We start from the raw sequence: 23,415 nt of genomic DNA, 5'->3' as shown, positions 1-23,415 counted from the left end.
ACGGGTCATATTCGTCTTGTCTTGATTTGACCAGACTGAATCCGACCCGTCAGAGCGTTTATATAAACCAGCATTCATTTCTCCATACATCAAACGCTCGGGGAACGACGGCCGAGGCGTCTGCGGACCGACCCATTTCCCTCTCCAGCGACTCTCTGGCGCCTGTCGACGGACAGACGATGGCGTCGTCACTGACGGTTTGTTCTGTTTGTGTGTGTGTGTGCCGTGGACCTCGCTTCTATCTCTTAATCTCAAGTTTTGTAATGGCTTTGGCAGACCGAGAACAAAGATGTGGAGAGAAAGATGAAGAAGGAACAAAAGGTTTGGTCTTTTTCCTGATTCCTATTCTTTGCTCCTTTGATTCCTCCGATCTGTTCATTAGAATATTACACTCTTTTATAATGTTTCTTTTTCTTCGATAGGCAAAAGAGAAAGCTGAGAAGAAACAAAAGGCTCAGCAGAAAGAAGCAGCTAGGCTTCAGGTAATCAAACTAATCATCGCTTAATTAGTTGTGTTTACTAGATAAGTAGTTCATTAAGAATGGATGAGGATTACGTATCTGTTTTATTGTGCGTAATTGGATTGTGTTGTTTGTTTGTATGCATTGTATACTAGGCGCAAGAGGTATCTGATGGCCCAAAGAGAAGCGAAAAGAAGCATAAGAAGAAAGACGCCGAGAACGAGAACCCTAGGGATTTTCTTGATCCATTCACTCCCGATGGGGAAAAGAAGAAACTGTCTCGGCAGATGGCGAAGCAGTACCAGCCATCTTCTGTGGAGAAATCGTATATTATTACTTCCATTAACTCGTGTTATCATCTCAATAACAAATGAGATTCTGAATTTTGCAATGCGTTCCTTTTCCTCTCATTTAGATGGTACGACTGGTGGGAGCGTGCAGGTTTCTTTTCCGCAGATGCAAACAGCTCAAAACCACCTTTCGTGATAGTAAGTGCCTCCAGCAATTTTTTATTAAACTTTTGTAACATGCTTCCAATCTGAGAGCTGGAATCTATCAGAAATGAAGTCTGGAGAATAGCAATGGGTCTCCGTGATCTTATCATATGTATCAGAAAAGTAGTATTCTGTGCTGCAGTTAATAGATATAATCTGATAATTTACTGCATGAAATTTTCGTTGATTTTTCGGGATTAATCAATAGAGATAATTGTTAAATATGCAGCACAGACATATTTCTTCTCCAGCATCTGCCAGCCAATACCAAAGCCTAGATGCTCATGTAGATGTTTATCTTACGTGCCTAATGATAAAATCCCTATTTAGTGATTAAAGATGACCGTATTACTATATTAGTACTTCTCGGATGGAAATCCTGTTGACCTTGTTTCATATAAATGTCTTCTTTTGCATCATCTGCAGGTTCTGCCACCTCCGAATGTGACAGGAGCTCTTCATATAGGGCATGCTCTAACTGCTGCTATACAGGTGACTATGCTGACTTCTCATATAATTCCTCATATTTCTATTATTCATCTGTGTTCTTTTCTTTTTATTCCCTTTAAGTCGCATGTTGCGTCTCTGTTTTTTGCAGGATACAATTATCCGATGGCGGAGAATGTCAGGTTATAATGCTTTATGGGTACCTGGAATGGACCATGCTGGTATAGCAACCCAGGTTTAATTCTTCTTAAAACATCTGATGAATCTTGATATTTTAGATTAATTGAATTTTAGGAGTATGGAGACATGCTTTTTAGTGAGAATAATTGGCATGATGTTTCTGAAATATGCCTATAAATTGTTCTTATGTGCTGTTCACCGTGGAAATCTTTGCTCCAAAATTATGACTCTGCATTAATCATGCTATTAGCATTTCTTCTTAGGAGTTAGGATAAGAGTAATTGATCAAGCTTTTATTTGAAACATTTCCAGATGACCAAGTTTTGGTTTAGACGAAGGCTTGCACCAGTTTTTGACTTGAAATATTTTGCACCGCTGAATGCTTTATCTCGTTTCGATAACTAATTTAGGATGCCAGCACATTCTTCTAACAAAATCATCCTAGAAAATATTATTATATCTCATAATTGTTGTTGTCATGTTTCCTAGAATAGTTATTTTGAGTCAGTATGCTGCTTTTTTAAACTACTGTTGGTTTTCCAGTATTTTACCCCAAACTAATGTTCTATTACGCCTTACTAGATTATTCTTGCCTTTTGTATATTAATATGCTTTGTTGTCTTTACATAGTTTATCAATGTTGAATCATATGCTTTTAATCACTCATCAGACCCCTTCTATAGCACTTGATAGCATTACCCTGTTGATATGGCTCAAGAACTTCGAGTTGGGTTATTCCCTTATTCTTTATTGTTGTGTTCTACTACTCTTAATGCTTTATGTTTTCCTTTTATTTAATTCTCAGGTTGTTGTGGAGAAGAAGCTGATGCGTGAAAGTAAATTAACCAGGCATGATATAGGACGTGAGAGTTTTATGTCTGAAGTGAGTGCTTGTTTTCTGATATGAAATTTGATTGATCTCTGAAATTTTGCTTTCATTGATGCTTCTTTATTATTGTTTTGTATCAGGTTTTTAACTGATAGATGATGCTATAACTTTTAGGAAGAATTTATTATTTTCAATTATAATCTGCATCTGTTAACATAATTTCATCCATCTGATCCAATCCCTTGTTCTTTTGCTCGCTTGAATTACTTGATAGGTCTGGAAGTGGAAAGATCAGTATGGTGGTACCATATTAACCCAGGAACGTCGGCTTGGAGCTTCACTTGACTGGTCCCGCGAGGTCAACCCTCCTTGCAATACTGTGCTTTCAGCTAAGAGAAACAAATATTGTTGGTCAACCATAATCTTTTCGTCATGAGATTCTGATATTGTATCTTTTTGTCAATTATGAATCAGTGTTTTACAATGGATGAGAAGAGATCAAAAGCTGTAACTGAGGCTTTTGTTAGGCTGTACAGGGAAGGTCTAATCTATAGGTCAGCTTGGTTACAGTAACCCTGGTGTTTCCATAAGAATGTTAGACTGCAGAAAAGCTTCTCTCCTTATTCGAGTATTGAGGTGCTAGATATTTAGATCAGGCTTTTCTCAAATATAATTTGCATTGCTGTTAGTATGGTAGATCCATCTAAAGCTGTTTTTTTTCCAAGTTGCCCTTGAATGTGTACCTTTTGCTTCTTTTGCAGGGACAATCGTCTCGTGAATTGGGACTGCACATTACGTACAGCAATATCCGATATTGAGGTATTTAATGATTTCAACTTGTCCATCGCTGATAAACTAATAATGTCATTTATTGTTCTTGGTGGTAAAGAATCTATGTTGCATTTGTAGGTTGAGTCTAAGGAAATTGAAGAAGAAATTTTGCTAAAAGTCCCTGGCTATGACACTCCAGTTAAGTTTGGCGTATTGACCTCTTTTGCTTATCCTTTAGAGGGAGGATCAGGTGAGATTATAGTTGCAACAACCAGAATAGAAACAATGCTTGGTGATACGGCAGTAGCTATTCATTCTAAAGACGAGCGATATAAGCACCTCCATGGGAAATGTGCAATCCACCCATTTAATGGAAGGAGACTTCCAATAATCTGTGATGATAAGTTAGTGGATCCTAAATTTGGAACAGGGGCTGTCAAGGTAAGCATAGTTCTGGTTGATCTTATCAATGAACTTATTTTCTTCTGTTTATATGCTTTTATTTGCAATATAGTTTTTTTCCTTTATCCTGTTAATTCTATCGTTTTAGTTTATCTTCCTTATTGCAGATTACGCCAGCTCATGATGCAGATGATTTCGAAGTTGGCAGAAAACACAGGCTCGATTTTATCAATATTTTCACTGACGATGGTAAGATAAATAGTAATGGTGGTCTTTTTGAAGGAATGCCTCGTTTTACAGCCCGTGTTGCTATTACCGAGGAATTGCAGGCAAAGGTATCAGCATACCATGTACCTCAGTCTTGCTTGATGTCATACCTTTCTATGTTATTTCTTTCATATTATCTGGTTTCATATACTGATAATTAAGAGGTTAGCAGTCCAAAGAAATAAATCAGAAGGACGATTATCAGCCCAAGTCTGCTATCTGAAAAATAAATTGCTCTTTCTTCCAATATGTAATCATCTAAATCTATTGATTGGATATCCTTCATTACTGAAAGAAGTCAAGAACCACCGAGCCTTTAGTCCTAATTACTTCGGTCATCTATATGAATCAATGATTCAAATTCCTCCATTTCATACGTACTTAGTTCAAGACTTTCTGTCAAATCAATTGACACAGGGCTTCCTTTAATGCTGAGTCATTTTTCCTGCTACAATACTTGTGAACCCTTTTGATCCTTGACATCTTGGTACCATTATATTGGCCATGTTGAATTTAGTAACAAATGGTAATCATGCCTCTAGTTCCAACTTCCAACAATTTGATTTCCTCTTCCTGAAGTCACAAATAAGACATAATAGATGATAGTTGATGGAAGAAGTCATCAGTTCTTCTGAGTTCCTCTTATGATCCACTGGAAACATCTTTTTGGCTTCACCTCAACGAAGTACCAGCAGAAGCTGCTGCTCTGCTGAGAAAATTGTTCCTCTCCAGAGCACTCTTTGTTAGTTTGTGACTGCCCGTTCTGTCCTGTCCTCACAGTTGAATTAAGACGGTTTAGTTTTGATTTTACCATCTTATTAAGGGTGGGAGCATTCTGGCAGTGATTGTATGAGCTTTTTTCCATCTAGAGTGATTTGGAACCTTACACTATGATGAATTACACTATGATGAACCGAAAGACTGAAAGGAGAGCACATATTTAACTCGAATGTTTCCAGTACCTATCTATTCATGCTTTGTTAATATCCTACAGTCTTGCGGTCTTTTATCTTCTGGAGAATAATTTCCTCTGAATGGCTGACAGAAGCAATTGACTCTTTATCTAAGCAATCAGAAATGTCTATTTGCTCCAGTGATATAAGAAAAGTATTAGTGATAATGTAAATGTGTCTCCTGAAAATTTTATTTGCGTACTTCTATTTCTGATGATTTTGGTTGTATTTTCTTTTGTCTTTCCTGTCATGTAAGATTTTGTGGAATGTCTCCAAATGCTATTAACAAAAACTTGTTTAAGTAGGGGCTATACAGAGGTGCTCAGAAGAATGAAATGAAACTTGGCATATGTTCGAGAAGCAATGATGTTAAGGAGCCAATGATAAGGCCCCAGTGGTTTCTTAGTTGTGGCTGCATGAAAGAGCTAGCTCTTGATGCTGTAGAATCCAAGAAAATTGAGATCATTCCACAGCAATACAAGCAAGAGTGGGACGGGTACCTTTTCGCATTCCGTTTGTCGATAAATGTTTCTTGTTATAAAATCTTCCAGTTAAGCAATTAATATTATAATTGATTCAAATTTTATAGATGGGTAAAAAATATACGTGATTGGTGCATATCAAGGCAACTTTGGTGGGGCCATCGCATTCCAGCTTGGTATGTGACTCTTGAAGAGGACCAGCATCAAGACCTAGGTTTTTACAATGACCACTGGGTTGTTGCAAGAAATGAGAATGAAGCAGTTTTGGAGGCGAACCAGAGGTTTTCTGGGAAGAATTTTCATATTAGTCAGGACCCTGATGTGTTGGACACATGGTTTTCATCTGGTCTCTTTCCATTATCAGTACTTGGCTGGCCAGATGATACAGCTGATTTTGGTGCATTCTATCCTACTTCAGTCCTTGAGACTGGGCATGACATCCTCTTTTTCTGGGTTGCAAGGATGGTGATGTTAGGACTGAAACTTGGTGGTGATGTACCCTTCAGAAAGGTTCACTTTTATGCACAATTGAATTTTCTTTTTGTATTTGTTATGTTCTGTTTGTGAGTTTAGTCTCTCTATAGCTGAAGTGGTATTTCTTTTTTTCCTTTTCAGAACCCTGCTTTAAAAACCTTTTCAATATTGATCTATTTAGATCCTACCCTCTCTAGGGAGAGCACTGTCAGGAGCCTTGTGCACTCTCGTAACATTTTTATTGTAGTAAAGTTTGTATTGCTGTATTAGAGTCTGTTCTAAGTTCTTACATAGCAATGTATGCTCAGGTGTACTTGCATCCAATGATTCGTGATGCTCATGGCCGTAAAATGTCCAAATCCTTAGGCAATGTTATTGATCCACTTGAAGTAATAAATGGTATATCGCTAGAAGGGCTCCACAAAAGGCTGGAAGAGGGTAATCTGGATCCAAATGAAGTATCCATTGCGAAGGAAGGACAGAAAAAGGACTTTCCAAATGGTATTGCTGAATGTGGTGCTGATGCTCTCCGTTTTGCACTCCTTGCTTACACAGCTCAGGTTTGTCTCTTGCACTTAGTTTCCTTACTTTTATGGTTTGCTTGTCACCAAGGTGATTAATTTCTTTATCATTTTTCTTCAGTCCGATAAGATAAATCTTGATGTATTAAGAGTTGTTGGTTACCGGCAATGGTGCAATAAGTTGTGGAATGCAGTATATTTTTCCATTTGCAAGCTAGGAGACCAATACATGCCTCCTGCAATTATTATGAGGAATTCAATGCCATCAGTTTGCAAATGGATACTCTCAGTCCTTAATAAAGCTGTAGCCAAAACTATTTTATCTTTTGAGTCGTATAAATTCTCTGATGCAACAACAGCTGTATATTCGTGGTGGCAATTTCAATTCTGTGATGTGTTTATCGAAGCCATCAAACCTTATTTCTACCATGATTCAGAGGAGTATGAATTTTCAAGAGCAGCCTGTAGAGATGTTTTATGGACATGTCTAGACACTGGTTTGCGCCTGCTTCATCCATTCATGCCATTTGTTACAGAAGAATTATGGCAGCGTCTTCCTCAAGCAAACCAATCACATAGGAAAGATTCAATAATGATAACAGATTACCCATCAGTTGTAGAGGTAAAACTTTTACTCTCAAAAGTCCTGGACGCATCATCCCAGGGAACCTGAATTTGATCTTCCTTTCATCTTTGTGTGCATCAATAATTTGTTTCCATTTTCAGGATTGGACAAATGAAGAAATTGAATGTGATATGGAGACTGTCATAGGCACAGTCAGAAAGCTCAGATCACTTCGCCCACCAGGGCACAAAAATGAAAGGTATGCAGACGATGGCAGACTGATCGTTATCAAATTAGTAGCTCCTTTTGGTTTTTGCTGTTGTGAACGATTGACTTTTAAATTTCCCCTATGTGAGGACAGACACCCAGCTTTTGCACTTGGACGAGGACATGATGTTGCTGGCATTGTTAAAAGCTATCAAATTCAGATTCTGACTCTTGCTTCCATATCATCTCTAAAGGTTCCATTGTTCTCTACAAAAATGAAAGCTTTTGTGTGACTGATTTTTTCACTATCATAATGATCTAATTAGTTATCTGAACATGTTGAAAAAATTTTAGTGTGAAAGAGATGCATCCCATGTCATTCCCTTGCATTTGGAAAGTGAAAATAAATCCTTTATTGATTATCACATTATGTCTTTATGAAATTGTGTTATTCCAAGCCTAAGAATTGGTTGTACGAATTATGAGAGGCTGTAGTTTGAAATTTGAACAGCAATGGTGTGGCTTGTATCATGCTACAAAGCCTACATGTTGTTGCATCCTGTTTGGCTTACCTTTAGGTATTGTCTTTAGTTGGTTAGGAAGTGTGGGGGTATATCATGTAGCAATTTTATACCACAAGGTCTCAGTAATTTTCATCGAGTTGCTTTCATTTATAATCTAACTTATACCAATTTGGGGCTTTTTTCTTTTATAATTCTTGAAGCACTGAATTAGCCCAAACCAGCAGATGGTTTCATATGTGCTGAATATATCGCTCTAGGATTTAATCTTTTCAAAGCCTATGAGTTCTCTTAGGTTGCCTGAAAGAGTTGAATATTTGATCTATTTACATGTTTGCCATGTGCATGACCACATGCTATCGCTCTACAAGCTCCACATAAATTTGGTGTGGAACCCATATAGAGGATAGAAATGAGTATTGCGACTGTAATGTGTGATTTCTGCAGGCCTTCCCTAAATTTAGCTCCTTTGCTATCTCTAACTAGTTAATTTTTTAAAACTTGTGCAGATTCTGGCCGAGGAAGACACACCTCCTGTTGGGTGTGCGATGGAAGTAGTAAATGAAAATCTGTCTGTATATCTTCAACTTCAAGGAGCCCTGAATGCAGAATCAGAACGTGAAAAACTCACAAGAAAGAGAGAAGATATCCAAAAGTGAGTTCCAGTCAAGCTTAGTTCATGTGATAAAATATTCTTTCCCCTAAGCAGCTTTATTTTCTTCTCTGGTAGGTTATATTTGCTTAATTTGTAAAGAATGAACATACCACATTAACATGAAGTTAATGCCACATTGTTCAGGTCTGGTTGTGTCGTGCTTGTCAGAACTTTTCAAGTTTGTAGTAAGAAAAAAAAAAGTTATTTTTCCCCTAAATTTAGTGCTGAGGTAGCAAATTTTGTGCCAAAAGGAGATAGTTTGTATATGGGAAGACGAACTAGAAGTACTGGTTTTCTTAACTCCTTAAATCTGGTAGAGAAGGTCATCTATTAATTGTTATGATGTGAGCTCCAAGTTTTGGCCTCTATGGATCAATAGAGTAGAACGGATAGCAAAATGGTGGTTGACATTTTCCAAAACAGAATCTATCTTTATAGCCAAAATCAAGCTGACTAACAATGAAGGTCTGCTTTCAGTTGGCTCATCTTTCAGAGTTTTTCACCATTTCATGAGCATATTGTCCTTTCTTTATGTAGAAGTTATTTATAGCTGAATGGCCAGGGGCATCAAGAAAATTTTCGGTTATTTGACATGCAATCACTTACAAGTTCCATGATCGCAGTCACTAATAGTTCTCACTAAGTCTGTAACATAAAATAATCCAGCTATCATAACCTTTTATAATCTCATCTTAGATTCATGAAGTACATCTCAGTGACTTCTTGACACGTACTGTTTGCCTTGTCCCTTATCAAACACTAGGAAATACATTCCTTTTCAATTGGTGGGAACCTTTAATAGTATTGTCTAGTCTTAGACTCTTAGTATTAAGTGAATGATCAATTTCTTTGTGCAGACAATATTCTATTCTTGCTCGGAAAATGAATGCTCAAGGTTACAAGGAGAGAGCTCCCAAGAGCATCCAAGAGGAAGACAGCAAGAAGCTCACTTCTCTATTGGAAGAACTTAGGATTGTCAGCAAAGCCGAAGAAGATTTAGATCTTGCTTTAGATGAGGAAAAGTAATTTTCTGTAAAATTTATATTATATTAAAATCTCGTGGAGATCTTGTTGGTATTTTTGTTTACTTATAAAGCAAAGAACATTCAATTGAACTTAGGAAACTGATTATACTGGTAGTACCTTCATGTGCTTTTGAGGCTAATCTTTGGTTAGGCACCTACATCTCATTGGATGTATGTTCTATTCTGGTGTCCGGTTGGTCGACTGTATCACCATTCATAGCATTAGTAATAATCATGATACCGAAATTTGATTAGCTATCAAGCTTAGTTTTTCTTAATAAGTTCTCGGATGCCAACTGGAGTATGGCATATTGGCATCTGAGTCACTTGGAGCATTTTGTTGTGCTGTTGGCTGAGCTATCAAATGAGCGCATGATGTTGGCATTTTCTGCCCAGTTGGACAACAGAGTATTGGAATCAGATGAACCTGTACATTTTATTATAGGAAGTGTCGATTTGGACTTTGTCTCTGTTCAGCAGGATGGAGACAGGGAGTATCATTATTGATCAGATTATAGCTTATTGGATCATTCTGTTAATTAGATTAAGTCATTTGTTAACTATTCAACGGTACTGTGCTGAGTGCCATAATTTTTATTTTTATTATTTGTTGATCATGCTGACTGGATCTTGCATTTCATGGAGCAGGACAATTTATTAGGTAAAGGTACATTTATTTTCTCCAGATATCACTGTTTTCGTATCTATCATCATCAGACAATGAAGAGGTAGTGGCACAGAGAAAGAGAGGCATCAACAACCATGGCATCTGAATCAGTGATATAAATTTTGCAACCATTACATTTTGACTGTTTCAGATTTTCTGTTTCTTTTTATTCCCAAATATATATATATATATATATATATATATATATATATATATTTTCTCTTTGTTGTCTTTGGTTTGCCATCTTGTAACTGGTAGGATTCTTGCCTTTACTTGGTTTGCATCTTGGTAGCTTCGAGTTTGATATTTAGCTTCTAATTGTGAGAACTTAACAATAATACAGCAAGAAAAAGGGCATACTGTGCGTTGCTCAATGTAAGCCATAAAAAAAAAAGGATATCGGCGTGGCAGCTTATGGATATGCGAGGAGAACCGCAGAAGAGTGCGTGCGTGCGTGTGAACCAGTGGGACTTTGCTTTGCTGTCTCCAGCTCCATCTTAATCTAATTCGCATCACAGAGAGAGAGAGAGAGAGAGAGAGAGAGAGAGAGAGAGAGAGAGAGAGAGAGAGAGAGAGATTTTATTTCAATTAATATTTTCCCCTCCACTCAACGTTCCCCTTTTGATTTTTTCCACCCACCACACTGCAGTCCAGGGCCCACCTGGTCTCGTCTTTCCCATTGGCTCTTTGGCGGCATGCAAAACATCAAACTTTTGCTGGTAGAAAACCAATAACTACCCAAACCCAACCGAAGTTGGAAACCTAAGCCAGATACATCCACTCTTTCTCGACAGGAAATTTGCATTTTAGTGCTCCGTATTAACTAGTTTAATTATTGTTAACAATTTAAAGCTATACTCCCAACTTTATGTTCATATTTATCCATTTAACATATTAAGTTTTAAGAGAAGATGATGCAGATCACCGTGACCGGATGAGAAGTCTATTAACCTCTTGTAATACAATCCAGAAATTTATAGAGTCCGACTCAAATATAAAATCTTATTATAAAAAAAATATTTAGTAGTTTAAGCCAATAGCTCCTTGATACGGTGGCCAGAAGAGCAGCTCTACATCGCAATGATTTGAAATAATGTCTCAATCTAGATGGATTAATAAGTCGGCTAGAGTGCAATGGTTCCTAAATCCGCCCCCTAGCCTGCTGTCTTTTTGAATCATAAAATAGAAAGAAAGAAGTCTATTTAACAGGATATCCTATTTTGAGAGGGGTTAAACCGTAAAATATTGCCTGTAAAAGGGGTCGAGCTCCAAATAGTAAGTAGGGTTGGAACCGCAAAATTCCATATTAAAGGAGGGTAGCAAGCTTGTCATATAAATACACAGTCCGCCAGCCTCCGAACGCGGAGACTACGGTGGGTTTAGTTGGACACGGTTTTACCCTAACCACTATTTCGCGTCGTCTTCCCCATTCCATTTCCGTTTGACGCCTCCTTCCTCTTGGAATCCAAAATCCCAATCCAAAAACAAGAAAACCCTAGAAGAAATGGCCGTCTCCTCCGGCTGCATCCACCCTCATCCCGTCCCAAAGCTCTTCTTCTCCCCCTCCGCGGCCGCCTCTGATCACCGCTCGCCTTCCGGCGCGGCAGATCCTCGTACCGCAAAGTCCTCCTCCTCCTCCAAACGTCGCGTCCTCCTCTCCTCCTTCACCTCCTCCGCCGTCATCCTTCGCTTTCCCCCAAACTTCGTGCGCCAGCTCAGCACCAAGGCCCGTCGCAACTGCAGCAACATCGGCGTCGCACAGATCGTGGCGGCTTCGTGGTCGGACACCCCTCCCTCCGCAGCAGCCGCCGCCGCAGCTGCTGCCATCGCGGTTCCCGAGACAGGGGACGGCGCGATCGCTAATTTTGTACAGACGCCACTCGACGCAGCTGCCACGGCGGCCGTCAATTCGAAGTTAACTGCAGCGTTGCTATGTTCCGATGGGAGCATCGCTGTCCATGCTGGTATCAGATCTTCCGTAGATCTGGTGATCTGCATTGTGAGGAGCAAGATCTTGACGTGAGAATCTTTTTCTGTGTGCGCAGGTGAGAGATTAGGGCGCGGGATAACTACGGACGCCATCACCACCCCGGTCGTCAATACATCTGCATACTGGTTCAAGAACTCAGAGGAGCTGATTGATTTCAAGGTATTGTGTTCTTTTCTTCGATAACAACAAGATTCATGAGCATGTTCTTGAGAGTTTTTATTAAATTATGGCAGGAGGGAAGGCATGCAAGTTTTGAATATGGCCGCTATGGAAACCCGACCACGAAGGTTTTGGAGGAGAAGATGAGGTAGAGTGTCTTGAGTATCGTAGTTGTTTTGATGTTGTGTATAGTGTAGTAAATGATGGGCATCTTGTCGTGCAGTGCACTGGAGAGAGCTGAATCCACATTGTTTGTGTCGTCTGGGATGTATGCCAGTGTGGCTATGTTCACGGCGCTTGTTCCTGCTGGTGGGCACATAGTTACGACTACTGATTGCTACAGGAAGACCAGGATATTCATCGAAAATGAACTTCCAAAAATGGGAATTTCGGTAATTCACGAGCTTCATTACTGTATTTGGGATGCTGCCTTTGGGTGTTGAAATGGAACTGGATTTGAGTATTTAGTCAAGTTACCTTTGCATTAAATGCAATGCCGAATTTCATTCAGTTTTTAGTCAGTTTAGCCATTGTGTTCATTGGTGCAACTTAAATTGCGATGCACCCATGTTGGTAAGTTGATGGTGCCAGCATGCATGCATGCTCAGAACCTTTGTCACACTTATTGGCACATTTATAGAATGGATGATATTAGGTAGACAAGGAATACCCACTTCTTTATACTTATATGTTTTGTAGAATGAGTCCCAGCAAATTCTTTTGTTTTAGGGTTTAGAGTCTAGGGAGGGGGCATGTTGACTAGGCTTTGTTCTTTTTTAAGATTTAGCTTACGCTAAATGGTAAGCTTAAGTGTCCATTCTTATCACGAGAGAGATAAAGATTTTCCATGTATAAAGTAATGAACTGTGGTCTGGAAAGACAATTGTTACAGGTAACGATGTTAAAGAACCCCAAAAGTTAAAATCCAGAATGTAGCTTGTGGGTGAATGATCTTTCTGTCCAAAGACATATTCTTAGCAAATAACTATACTCATTTGGTGTTGTACCTAATTGGACTAGATTCTTTCAATCTTGAATTCTGTTTCAGTGACCTTGGGTACTTGAACCAATTGCCATTTGACCCGAAAAACCAATCTATTGCCTATAATCTCTGTTGTTTGAACAGAGCTTCTGATAAAAAGTAATGGCTTAATGTACTTATTGGGGTGATTGAAATTTGTGAAATTGTGAGAATATAAAAATCTTTTATTAACTAAGGTAACACTTGAAATAAAGCTTCGTAATGATGATAGTTTGAAAAACATATAGTGATAAATAGGGGTGTAAACGAGCCGAGCCTGAGCGAGCCGGCTCTGGCTCAGGCTCGGCTCGAAATTAGTTTCGAGCCTCATAATGTTGCTCAGGCTCGGCTCAGCTCAACCCGAGCCGAGCTCGAGCTGAGCCTAACTGAGCCCGAGCCGAGCCCGAGCAAAGCTCGAGCTCGATTAGAGGCGGTGGCGACGTGGGCGGTGGCGACGTGGGCGGTGGCGACATGGACAGCGGCGACATGGACAGCGGCTTGCCGAAGGAGTCGGAGACGGATGGAGGAGGCCAACGACGGAGGAGGAAGAGGAGGAGGAGGCCGACGGCGACGGAGGAGGAGGCCGACGGAGAGGAAGGCGTGGCGCCGTGGTGGTGGCTTGCCGTCGTTGCCGATGGAGGCCGACGGGGAGGGAAGAGTGAAGGTGATCAGGTGGATGAGGGTGAGAGTGAAGATGAGGGTGGGGTGGGGGAATTGAGGATGGGGAAGGTGGTGATGGGAAAGGTGAAGTAATTAATGAGGGTGGGGTAGGTGAGGGTAGGTGAGGGTGGGGTAGGTGAGGGTGATGAATATTGTGTTACGGGTGAGAATGAGTTAGTGAGGGACACGTGGCAATATTTCTGTATGCCACGTGTCCTTAGTCATATGGAGTCAGGCTATCGAGCCTATCGAGCCGAGCCTGAGCGAGCCGGCTCCCGCTCAGGCTCGGCTCGATATTAATTTCAAGCCTATTATGATGGCTCGGGCTCGGCTCAGCTCTGATCGAGCCGAGCCGGACTCGAGCTTCACCCGAGCCAAGCCCGAGCCGAGCCCGAGCTGCTCGTCAAGCCTGACAGCCCTAGTGATAAAGGGATGTAGCCCTTTGCAGGAAAGGACCAGCCAAGTTTTTTCACTTTTTGGGTAGTTTGGTGAAAGTCTGTTGACTTCTTGTATAGTTATCATCTTGCATTGAGTTTTCTTTTATCTGCTTAGTGTTGATATTTTGGTAATACTTCTCATGAATTTGCATTTAGTTCTTTTATGCAGTATGAAAATGAAGTTTAGTTGGCCCTCTGATATCTTCCTTGCAATGCATTAGCTTGCAAGAAAGTCTTTCTGGGACTAGAATGGAGTTTTATTGCAGATTCCTTGGTGGTTTGCAATAGACACATCAATTTCCTTAGTTTCATATTGGGGTCTCCCAGGATTATGTGAAGTTGTGAACATCCATATGGACCATATCACATAGTGCGACAAATCTTTTGTAATAGACAGTCCTTGTCAGTCTTCTTTTGGCAAAGAATCTTGTAAAAAGAGCAGGACTTGCAATCCAAAGTCATGCACAAATCACAATTCTAATTTGAGGCAGATGATGCATGCAAAAAAGCATGCCATCCATAGTCGAATTCTGCAATTCCCATGATATGTCTTAGGACAATAGGAAGCTATAATCCTCTGATATGTATAGCTGGTGTTTCTGGTGTTGCATCTTACCAATTCCTGATGATCTTTAATGTGCAGGCCACTGTTATTGATCCTGCTGACATGGGCTCACTGGAAAGTGCACTGGATCAAAACAATGTTAGTGCAAACTTTCTTGCTTATTTTGTCTCTCAAAGTGTTTTTTCTTGTTAAATTTAAAACTGAAGGTTGAAATACATTTAAGACATATTATCTTCTCAGGTGACCCTTTTCTTCACGGAGTCTCCTACTAATCCATTCCTCCGATGCATTGACATTGAGATGGTTTCACGGCTTTGCCACAACAAAGGAGCATTGGTTTGCATAGATGGTACCTTTGCCTCACCTGTCAATCAGAAGGCATTAACTTTTGGGGCAGATCTAGTTCTGCATTCTGCAACAAAATTTATCGCTGGCCATAATGATGTGAGTTAATGCACCTTATTATTTCACTTAATTAAATATTGGTTTGTTTTCACAAAATAAGATAGAGGTTTTCTTTGTTTAGGTCCTTGGAGGCTGCATCAGTGGTTCAGAGAAACTTATCTCTAAAATTCGCCAGTATCATCATGTTATCGGTGGTGTTCTTAATCCCGTAAGTGACTGTAAATGTACTAAATGACTGTATTTATGCATCATTTAAGGTTTATGAGTGCCAGGCACAAGATTTAGACAGGGAAGTTAGCAGGGATGGTTGCCCTATATCTTTTTTGCCTTACCTTCCTCATATTTTGTACATTCTGATTAATACTGTAATATCCATTATGAGATGACACTTGTAAAAAACTGGTTAATTATTATGAGACTTGTGATTTTAGGAGTATAGTTTTATTGCCTAATATTCATGGTAATTTTACTGACATGACATGCTTCGATTGTGTTTTCTTATAATGATATTCTCAGAATGCAGCATATATGATCTCTCGAGGCATGAAGACCCTGCATCTTCGTGTACAGTATCAGAATAGCACAGCATTGAGGATGGCCCAGTTTTTAGAGGAACATCCCAAGGTATATAGACCCCATTTCTCATTTTTACCATTTTAGGTTCTAACTTCTAACATTAGATTAAATTTGCCTATGATGCATTTATCTGAAAGATAGCTTCTTTCCATTGATGCTGGTTTAAGAGAATAGTAAAGACTACACATTTTAAATTTTGTAATGCTTCATTGACATGAGAACCCTTTACTTGTCTATCCAAATATAAGTTTTATGGATAATTCGGCAGATAAGTTTCTTTTGCATCCTTGATTTTTCCCCAATATGCAAAGTTGTCAGCATATTTGCTAGTCACTTTATCTGTTAGTGACTACCCAGCATTTGCTATAAGCAAGCAATGTGTGTGAAAAATGATACAATGCAAGCAATATTATAGAAGTTGAGGATAGGCAGTAGGCACAACATAATGAAACTTCATTTTCCACCATAAAACTGACATGAAGACTATCGTTAATACGGTTTCTTCTCCTGCTTTGATGACTGCTACTTTGGTTATTTGCACAGCTAATGTCAGTGGGTCACATTTTGTGGCCACTTAATCTCTTAGGTATCTGAAGGTTTTATATACTATTACCCTTCAAACAGTAGGAGAAGGATCTATATAACCAACCATAAATGGCTGGGGTTAAAACAGACTGCCAAGGCTGATTCCATATCATGGTATCACATATGTTAGAATTTTAATACATTTTTTTAAGGAAGAAATACATTGGTGTGCTCCTCTTAAGGTTTGGTACCTGCTATGTATTATATATTTGCTCATTAATATCATTGGAGATGTGTATGAGTTATATTTCAAATTCAAATTTTATCTGTTGTACTTGTTATTTTTATTATTGCTGACAAGATATTCTGTCTTGCCAGATTATACGAGTCCATTATCCTGGCCTCCCAAGTCATCCAGAGCATCACATTGCCAAGCGTCAAATGACTGGTTTTGGTGGTGTGGTTAGTTTTGAGGTAATTTGTATCACCTTGTTCCATTCTCTGCAGTGGATGAAGTTGTATAGTGCAATGTCCAACATCTACTTCATATTTGTGTAGGTTGATGGAGACTTGAGGTCTACTATGAAGTTTGTTGATTCTCTCAAGATACCTTACCTCGCACCTTCATTTGGAGGCTGTGAGAGTATAGTGGACCAGCCTGCCATCATGTCTTACTGGTAATAGTTCATATCTATGCGTGACTTTGTTAGAAAAGAAGCACCTTGTTGAGAAGCCAAATGGTCTCTTAGTGTGGTGGTAAATGAATGGAGACTTTAGCATCTGAACACCCTCTATTGACAAGCTGATTTATGCAACACCCATAAATTTTCCAACCCAGTAGAATTGAATGTTCTAGGAAGATGACAACATATTAATTTGAAACACAGAATCTGGAAATGATATAATCACTGCTTTGATATGTATTTTGTGCGCAGGGATCTTGTTGCCTCGGAGAGAGCCAAGTATGGGATCAAGGACAACCTGGTGAGGTTCAGCTTCGGTGTTGAGGATTTTGAGGATCTGAAGGCTGATATCGTCCAGGCATTGGAAAATATCTAAGTTCATTGGTGTTGTTACTAGAACTCTAATGTGGACCTGATTCCACCATATTTATCAGTTGTATGCCTCTGGGGGTACTGTGTGAGCAATAATAATGTTGCAGATTAGCTTTAAGGATGAGCAGGCAGTGAATGTTGCATTCGCATTTTTAACTTAATGGACATTATTTTGAATTCAGTGCTTTTTATGCTGTTATATTTGCCGGTTTGACTGATCATTATGTTGAACAGGTTCCAATTTTGTTTGGTTGTTCTTCGTAATTTATTCACATGGATGCGGGTAGGACCTGGTAAGATATATCAAGGGAGTCTTGGTGTGTTTAATTTATGTGAAAACCTGACATCATTGGCAATTCAGTTGTATGTGGCCCCTGGCTGATCATGTACTTCGATGGTCGTCTAGGCTCCCGGAACAGTGAATTTACTATAAGCCTCCAGTGAATTACTACTAAGGCCATATGTAAACAGGCATCTGGCTATGTTCGAGGAAATTTACCAATTAACGAGTAGACATTCAATCTATGGTACATGGATATTGCACAAGCTTAATATAGAAATTCATACATTTTATCCACAAGATTAGGAAAGAACATTCGTACATTCTCTTGAGCGGAAACAAAGAAGCCTTCGGATAAACTCTCTTCAATTCTACAGTAACTCATTAATTTTTTTCTAGTGTAATTCAACAATCCATTAGATCAGGACACTTGGGCTTTGATCATGAATCAGCAAATTGAATAAATATCAAGTCAACAAATAATTGCTTTACAACAAGTGCATCAGAAAGCATTGGTGCCAGAAATAAGTATTATATAACACTATTGAGGAGATGTGTCAAGGAATCGCACCTGCTCCTGTTGCTGTCGCTTCATCCCTAGCTTGAGCAAGGGTTATTGATTTGCCATGCAAGTCTGAATCTGACAGCTCTTAGCACCTGTAAGGTCTCGCTTTGTTAAAAATAAATTTACGCTGATTGATTGCTTGCCGATCACCTGATAGAACTCAAATTGCCTGGTTTATTGCACCCAGTTACATTAACTAAGCACTCATAGGGGTTGGCATAAAAGTAATCTTCCTCCTTAGGCTTACTTGCCACAACTCTTCGGCAAGCTGGTTGACCAATACTCCTGTCATGAACTTTTTGAACGAGGGACGCAAACTCGTCCCAAGAAAGTGTGTTGTTTTTATGCAAATCCAGAAGCTCTACCAACTTTTTCCGATCCAGCAATATACTCTTTCTAAACCCAAGGTACCTATAAAAATCCATAGGTGTGGTGTAAGTTGTTCCATGTGCTTGTTTGCTTGTTGCTAACTACCACATGACAATTAATGAGTAATGACCTGGTTGCATAGAATCAAAGCAAATGACATGGACACACACCTGCGGTGGCCTTCGACAACCTTTGCCATGTTCCCATCATAAGTGGGGATAAAAACATCACTGGCTACTGAAACCATATAATCAAGTGCAGCCATTTGGGAAGAATGATTCTGAAATTGACGTAAAGCTTCTGGGGCCAGCAGCATCTCCTTTCTCACCTGAAAGTATAAGATACAGTGTTTATAACTTAATAAGCACCTGAATTTCGGAATAAATGTGGATGGAACTGCAAGCTGCAATTAATATCAGCAAATAACTATAGCCCAGAAGATGACTCACAACTGAACTGGGTAATCAAGCCAAAAAAGATCACCACAAAATGAGCAAAAGCAAGTGCAACTGATAGCTGGTATCAAGATGCAATTTTCTCTTACAAGTTTGGGAAATGCAGCTTGTAATACTTTAAGCCTCTTTTCACCGCCGTAAGTTCCACCAGCAGCAATATATATTTGAGTATCCTTGGCAAAACCCAATGCTTTTAAAACTAAAGACATCTCCTCTGGGGTAAGTGGACACAAGCCTTGCAATCTCTTGGCTTCAGAGTCTATCTCTTTCTCTCTCCACCATGGATACGCATATCTGGATAAGAGCAATGTTAGACTCTTGTCAGACAATAGTCAGTGTCAGAGTACCACTTCTCACAAATTGGATTAAAATTTATCTCTAAGACATTGTAAGAGAAGTCCAGTAAAGTGAATATGTTCAAGGGAAGTCAATTTATCATTTTCTAATAATGAAGATTATCATGGCATATATAAAAATCACTGTGGAGAATCAAAATAATAAAGTTAAAAAGATGGTTCCATTTCTTCTATTCACAAGAAACCAGCAAATAATAATTTATATATTTCCATAGACGTCTATATTTCTATTCCAGGTGCCATAATACAGCAATTAAATAAGAAAGACCAAAATGACGGCTACGTTAAATTGATTTAAAGCATAACTAATGTGGCTAACTTACAATCCTAGATGAACTAACCATTGAAAGAATGATGTTCCAGAAGATCTCTGATAATTCACCTCTCCCGTTGTGCCAACAAGTGCTTCTTTTCCACAAATTCTTAATTCCAGGCTACATTCTTATGAAAAGTTCAGATTACCAAAGCAGACAGAACTGGGGGAGGGAACAAAGAGAATATGGAGGGCACATAATACAGATTTGAGACTGTTTCTCATATCAGATGATAAAGAAACATGAAGCTGCATGGCAGGAAAATATGACAGAACTACTAGGCTATCACAGGGCTAAACAACAAACTTTATGTTAAAACTTTGCAACAAGCTTAACACCTTTGGTAGCCATTGAACGCACTTCAGGATTCACAAAAAAACATCCCCAAACCTTGGGATGAACTTTTGTGAATCCCTGGGCGTATTATTTTCAATGGCTAAAGCAGTGTTAAAACATTTTTCAAAATTTCAAAATATATAAGATGAACCAAAATGAGGGCTAAGTTGAACTGATATTAAGCATAAGCAATGTGGGCTAACTTATAGTCCTAGATGAACTAACAATTGGGAATGATATTCCAGGGGTTCGCTGATAAATGACCTCGCCTGTTGTGCCAATAAGTGATACTGAAGTCCATGCTAGTGTGCTACATTCTTATAAAGGTGAGAATAAGAAATGTTCAGATTAATCTAGCAGGCAGATTTCAGGGAGGGACCAAAGCATAGTACAGATTTGAGACTATTACTCATATCAGCTGATATGAAACTAAAAAAACCATGAATAAAGAAACAGAAGTTGCAACGAAGGATAATAAGACAGAACTGGGCTGGCTGGCAACATAATAAACTTTATTTTAAGACTTAACAAAAAAGTTTAACCTTTGATAGTCATTGAATCCACCTAGAGATTCACAAAAGCAAATCCCAACATAAAAGAATCTGATACTGAATTTTTCTACCGTGGGATAAAATTTTGTGAACCCCAAGGCACATTCAATGGCTAAAATAGTGTTCATTTTTTAAATATGTTTAACATAAAGCATGTAGCCCTAATCTTTATCATATTATGATGCCAACATGTTGTACCTATGGATAACTCTTCCAGATCACTCAACTCTCATGCTGCATAAACATGTTCCCAAAATATGCATCTCTATGACATGAACTGGTTTAAAATTTAAAAAAGCAGATGCCACCATTTTTACAACAGCCACAATCTTCAGAAATCCAAGAATGTTTTTTCTAACACAAATGCATATAAGAATGGCTGCATACCTCATCCTTTTCAGTTCCTCAGCTTCTTCCTGAGAGCAACCATGAGTACAACCAGAGAAAGCCAGCATGTCCATCTCATATCGCAAATGTAAGGCCACAAAATATCCCCTTCCTCGAAGAACTTGAATCAATCTATTCCCAAGGGCCTCAATTTCAGGAGTGAACTTTAGTGCATGAAAATTAACACGACATCGAAGTTTTTGAAGCTCCATACTGAGGCCATTATTCGCCAAACGTGCATCTGTCTTATTAAAATGTATCACCTTGGATTCATTGAAAAGTGGCAAAATCTGCATAGTAAAAGAAACTGAGAGACCATCAAGTACTGACAACCCCTACAAACTAGTATGAATAACAAAATAAAATACATAGTGAGCATAGAAAACATAGAAAAGCACTAGGAGCTGTCCCTTCTACTCTGCTACCTTATGCTATCTATTAAGGTGATAACTTAGATCAAACACTTTCACCTATTGGTATTGATAGATGCATGCTACTTAATTTCAATAGATTAAATCTTGTGACCTTATTACTACAAGAGTTAAAATAAAAATTATGAGCTCAAACCTGTTGCAAGTAATATTTCTCATCGGACCAACTAACAGGAGGCATCATCCGAATATTGTGTGACACCTTCTGACTAAACCTCTTTGGGATCCTTTTAGTTATGTGCACTTCATCTCTTAATGAGTCGATGAAATGTCTCACATCAAAAATGTCACCGAAGTTGCTGCAACAAATATAATAGATGATGGTATTTTAGAATTGAGTGTGATAAAAATACTACATCAAAGAACTCCGAAAATTGGCAACCACCTTTGATCAGCCCAAAATGATGTTTTATCAAGCTCTGGAATAACCAATGTGAGGTTCAGCAAACGAGCTACTGTCACCATGTCACATATCTGAACAATTAAATAAAAATTAGATAGGCTAGCACAGATGAATGTGCAGAATAGGGAGAAGGAAACATCAACAGACCGCTGAACGCATTTGGTTCAAGCCACCATTGCAAGATACTTTTAGATAACCATTGCTCTTGTAGTTTCCTGCAGCATTATTTGTTTATGAAGGCATTAAAATAATGATTGAATGTTCATCAATTCTAATTAAACAGATAAGTCTTCATATGACAATATTTAGAGCATTAAGCTGGAAAGTAATGGCTTAAATCAGTTGCCTTGTGATGGAACCTATACTCCTAAGCACACCCTAATAACTGACTTTTCTGTTTTTGCGTACTCCAGTTTAGCATGCTGATTGTGAGCTATCGTTCATCCATTTCTCGGGCGCGTGTCTCCAAAGTATAGAATTATTTATCATAATAACTCGTCGTGTGTTGAACACCCATGCATCATAGAAGAGAGAGAGAACTAGAGGACTAGTGATTTCTTTCACAGAGATTTGACATTACTCTGAAAACATAAATTCTATTTTGGATTTGAGATTGGGAAACCTAGAAAAGAAGAATCACATCTTTCCTTCTTTCCTCGTCATTTCATTCTACCAACTTGGATTCATATGTCGAACAGCTTAGCTACAGAACATAAACATCTACCAACAGGCGCATCTGCGGTAATCCAGTCACAGTTTCCTTATTTTCTACCTACCTCCGAACCCTATTCACACACTAATCTCAACAAATACAGCCTAAAAAAAGAAGAAAAAAATAGCACGAAAGAAAAAAAAAATCACTCCAAGCAACAAAAATAAGAACGGAAAAAGGATTTCGTACTCAAAGGCGGCAGTGGTGGATCCGGAGACCTTGGCGAGAAATCCTGTAATCCACCATCACCCCCGAAGCCAAACAAGAGGCGAGTCGAGCTCCATCCCCAAGACGACGCGGCGGCGGCGGCGGCGGCGCTAGGGTTTCGCCAGAGCCGCCCAAAGGTGAGGAGATGGACAAGGCAAGTCCACACCACGATTCCACCGCACACCGCCACGAAGCACGACCGCCGCCGCGCCCTAGGCATCCCCCCCGCCGCCACCGCCGTAGCGGGCGATCCTTCAACCACAACCGCCGTCTTAAGCGGCCGGCCGGCGCCTTGACATAGCCGGAGATTTGATGCTCGTCAAGAGAGAGAGAGAGAGAGAGAGAGAGTGGAGAAGTGTTTGCACCTCTGATTGCGGTCCAAAATGGGAGGAGAAATACAAGGGAATTAGTTAGTTATTAAGGTATACTTATAGTATATATCAACATAATCTCAGTTGTTTCTGGACATTTTCGCGTTGGTTTAGGGATTTTCTGCACCTCGTAGTTTCGCTTAAGGACGTGTCGTACTCATTCTAATTCTAATACAAATCCAAAGCCTAAGCTTGTTTGTAAGATTTGGGTCTATGCCATTGCCCATTGGTAGTTGGGACTTGGGGGCCACCCCAAGTCACAATCTTTCACGTCTCCGTGTGAATTAGACCGCCTAAATTACACTTCTGCCACTATTATGGTCGTCTAAAAGAATAATATTCACCATTTAACCTGCATAATAAT

At 39.2% G+C, this 23,415-nt stretch overlaps 3 protein-coding genes across 3 annotated transcripts; 2 read left to right on the top strand and 1 right to left on the bottom strand.

The window, feature by feature from the left end:
- Positions 1–179: 179 nt before the first annotated feature.
- On the top strand, positions 180–9,368 carry LOC140793410 (valine--tRNA ligase, mitochondrial 1-like). Its single transcript, XM_073144883.1, has 21 exons — positions 180–197; positions 277–321; positions 423–482; positions 617–786; positions 877–949; positions 1,382–1,447; positions 1,554–1,637; positions 2,388–2,465; positions 2,686–2,769; positions 2,886–2,965; positions 3,173–3,230; positions 3,321–3,623; positions 3,752–3,919; positions 5,110–5,300; positions 5,394–5,796; positions 6,069–6,320; positions 6,403–6,903; positions 7,008–7,105; positions 7,208–7,307; positions 8,084–8,229; positions 9,087–9,368. The coding sequence occupies exons 1-21, from the start codon at positions 180–182 to the stop codon at positions 9,253–9,255; spliced, it is 3,147 nt and encodes a 1,048-aa protein (XP_073000984.1). The 3' UTR covers positions 9,256–9,368.
- Positions 9,369–11,202: 1,834 nt separating this feature from the next.
- Positions 11,203–17,495, top strand: LOC140801224 (cystathionine gamma-synthase 1, chloroplastic). The gene is made up of 11 exons (XM_073156239.1): positions 11,203–11,885; positions 11,967–12,070; positions 12,145–12,218; positions 12,294–12,462; positions 14,832–14,891; positions 14,994–15,197; positions 15,280–15,366; positions 15,675–15,782; positions 16,638–16,733; positions 16,818–16,936; positions 17,195–17,495. The coding sequence occupies exons 1-11, from the start codon at positions 11,426–11,428 to the stop codon at positions 17,316–17,318; spliced, it is 1,605 nt and encodes a 534-aa protein (XP_073012340.1). The 5' UTR covers positions 11,203–11,425; the 3' UTR covers positions 17,319–17,495.
- A 535-nt stretch (positions 17,496–18,030) lies between these two features.
- Positions 18,031–23,070, bottom strand: LOC140781251 (rhamnogalacturonan I rhamnosyltransferase 1-like). Its single transcript, XM_073127174.1, has 8 exons — positions 22,663–23,070; positions 21,909–21,976; positions 21,744–21,832; positions 21,495–21,657; positions 20,928–21,217; positions 19,073–19,277; positions 18,699–18,856; positions 18,031–18,570 (listed from the first exon to the last, which is right to left on the bottom strand). The coding sequence occupies exons 1-8, from the start codon at positions 22,898–22,900 to the stop codon at positions 18,306–18,308; spliced, it is 1,476 nt and encodes a 491-aa protein (XP_072983275.1). The 5' UTR covers positions 22,901–23,070; the 3' UTR covers positions 18,031–18,305.
- Positions 23,071–23,415: the final 345 nt, after the last annotated feature.

The sequence above is a fragment of the Typha latifolia genome, chromosome 1, assembly GCF_019914945.1.
Source record: "Typha latifolia isolate L0001 chromosome 1, TyphaL0001v2, whole genome shotgun sequence".
In the NCBI taxonomy this organism is placed as follows: Eukaryota; Viridiplantae; Streptophyta; class Magnoliopsida; order Poales; family Typhaceae; genus Typha; species Typha latifolia.
Note: the sequence above shows the minus strand (reverse complement) of the source record. Positions and strands in the feature narration are given on the sequence as shown.

Coding starts and splice junctions, on each gene's coding strand:
- LOC140793410 (XM_073144883.1), top strand. Junction 3,920..5,109: donor CCGAGGAATTGCAGGCAAAG/GTATCAGCATAC, acceptor TTGTTTAAGTAG/GGGCTATACAGAGGTGCTCA. Junction 7,308..8,083: donor CTTCCATATCATCTCTAAAG/GTTCCATTGTTC, acceptor AAACTTGTGCAG/ATTCTGGCCGAGGAAGACAC.
- LOC140801224 (XM_073156239.1), top strand. CDS start 11,426: ATGGCCGTCTCCTCCGGCTGCATCCACCCTCATCCCGTCCCAAAGCTC. Junction 12,219..12,293: donor GTTTTGGAGGAGAAGATGAG/GTAGAGTGTCTT, acceptor CTTGTCGTGCAG/TGCACTGGAGAGAGCTGAAT. Junction 15,198..15,279: donor TTATCGCTGGCCATAATGAT/GTGAGTTAATGC, acceptor TTCTTTGTTTAG/GTCCTTGGAGGCTGCATCAG.
- LOC140781251 (XM_073127174.1), bottom strand. CDS start 22,900: ATGCCTAGGGCGCGGCGGCGGTCGTGCTTCGTGGCGGTGTGCGGTGGA. Junction 21,218..21,494: donor AGAAATATTACTTGCAACAG/GTTTGAGCTCAT, acceptor TTTACTATGCAG/ATTTTGCCACTTTTCAATGA. Junction 18,571..18,698: donor GTTGTCGAAGGCCACCGCAG/GTGTGTGTCCAT, acceptor GGATTTTTATAG/GTACCTTGGGTTTAGAAAGA.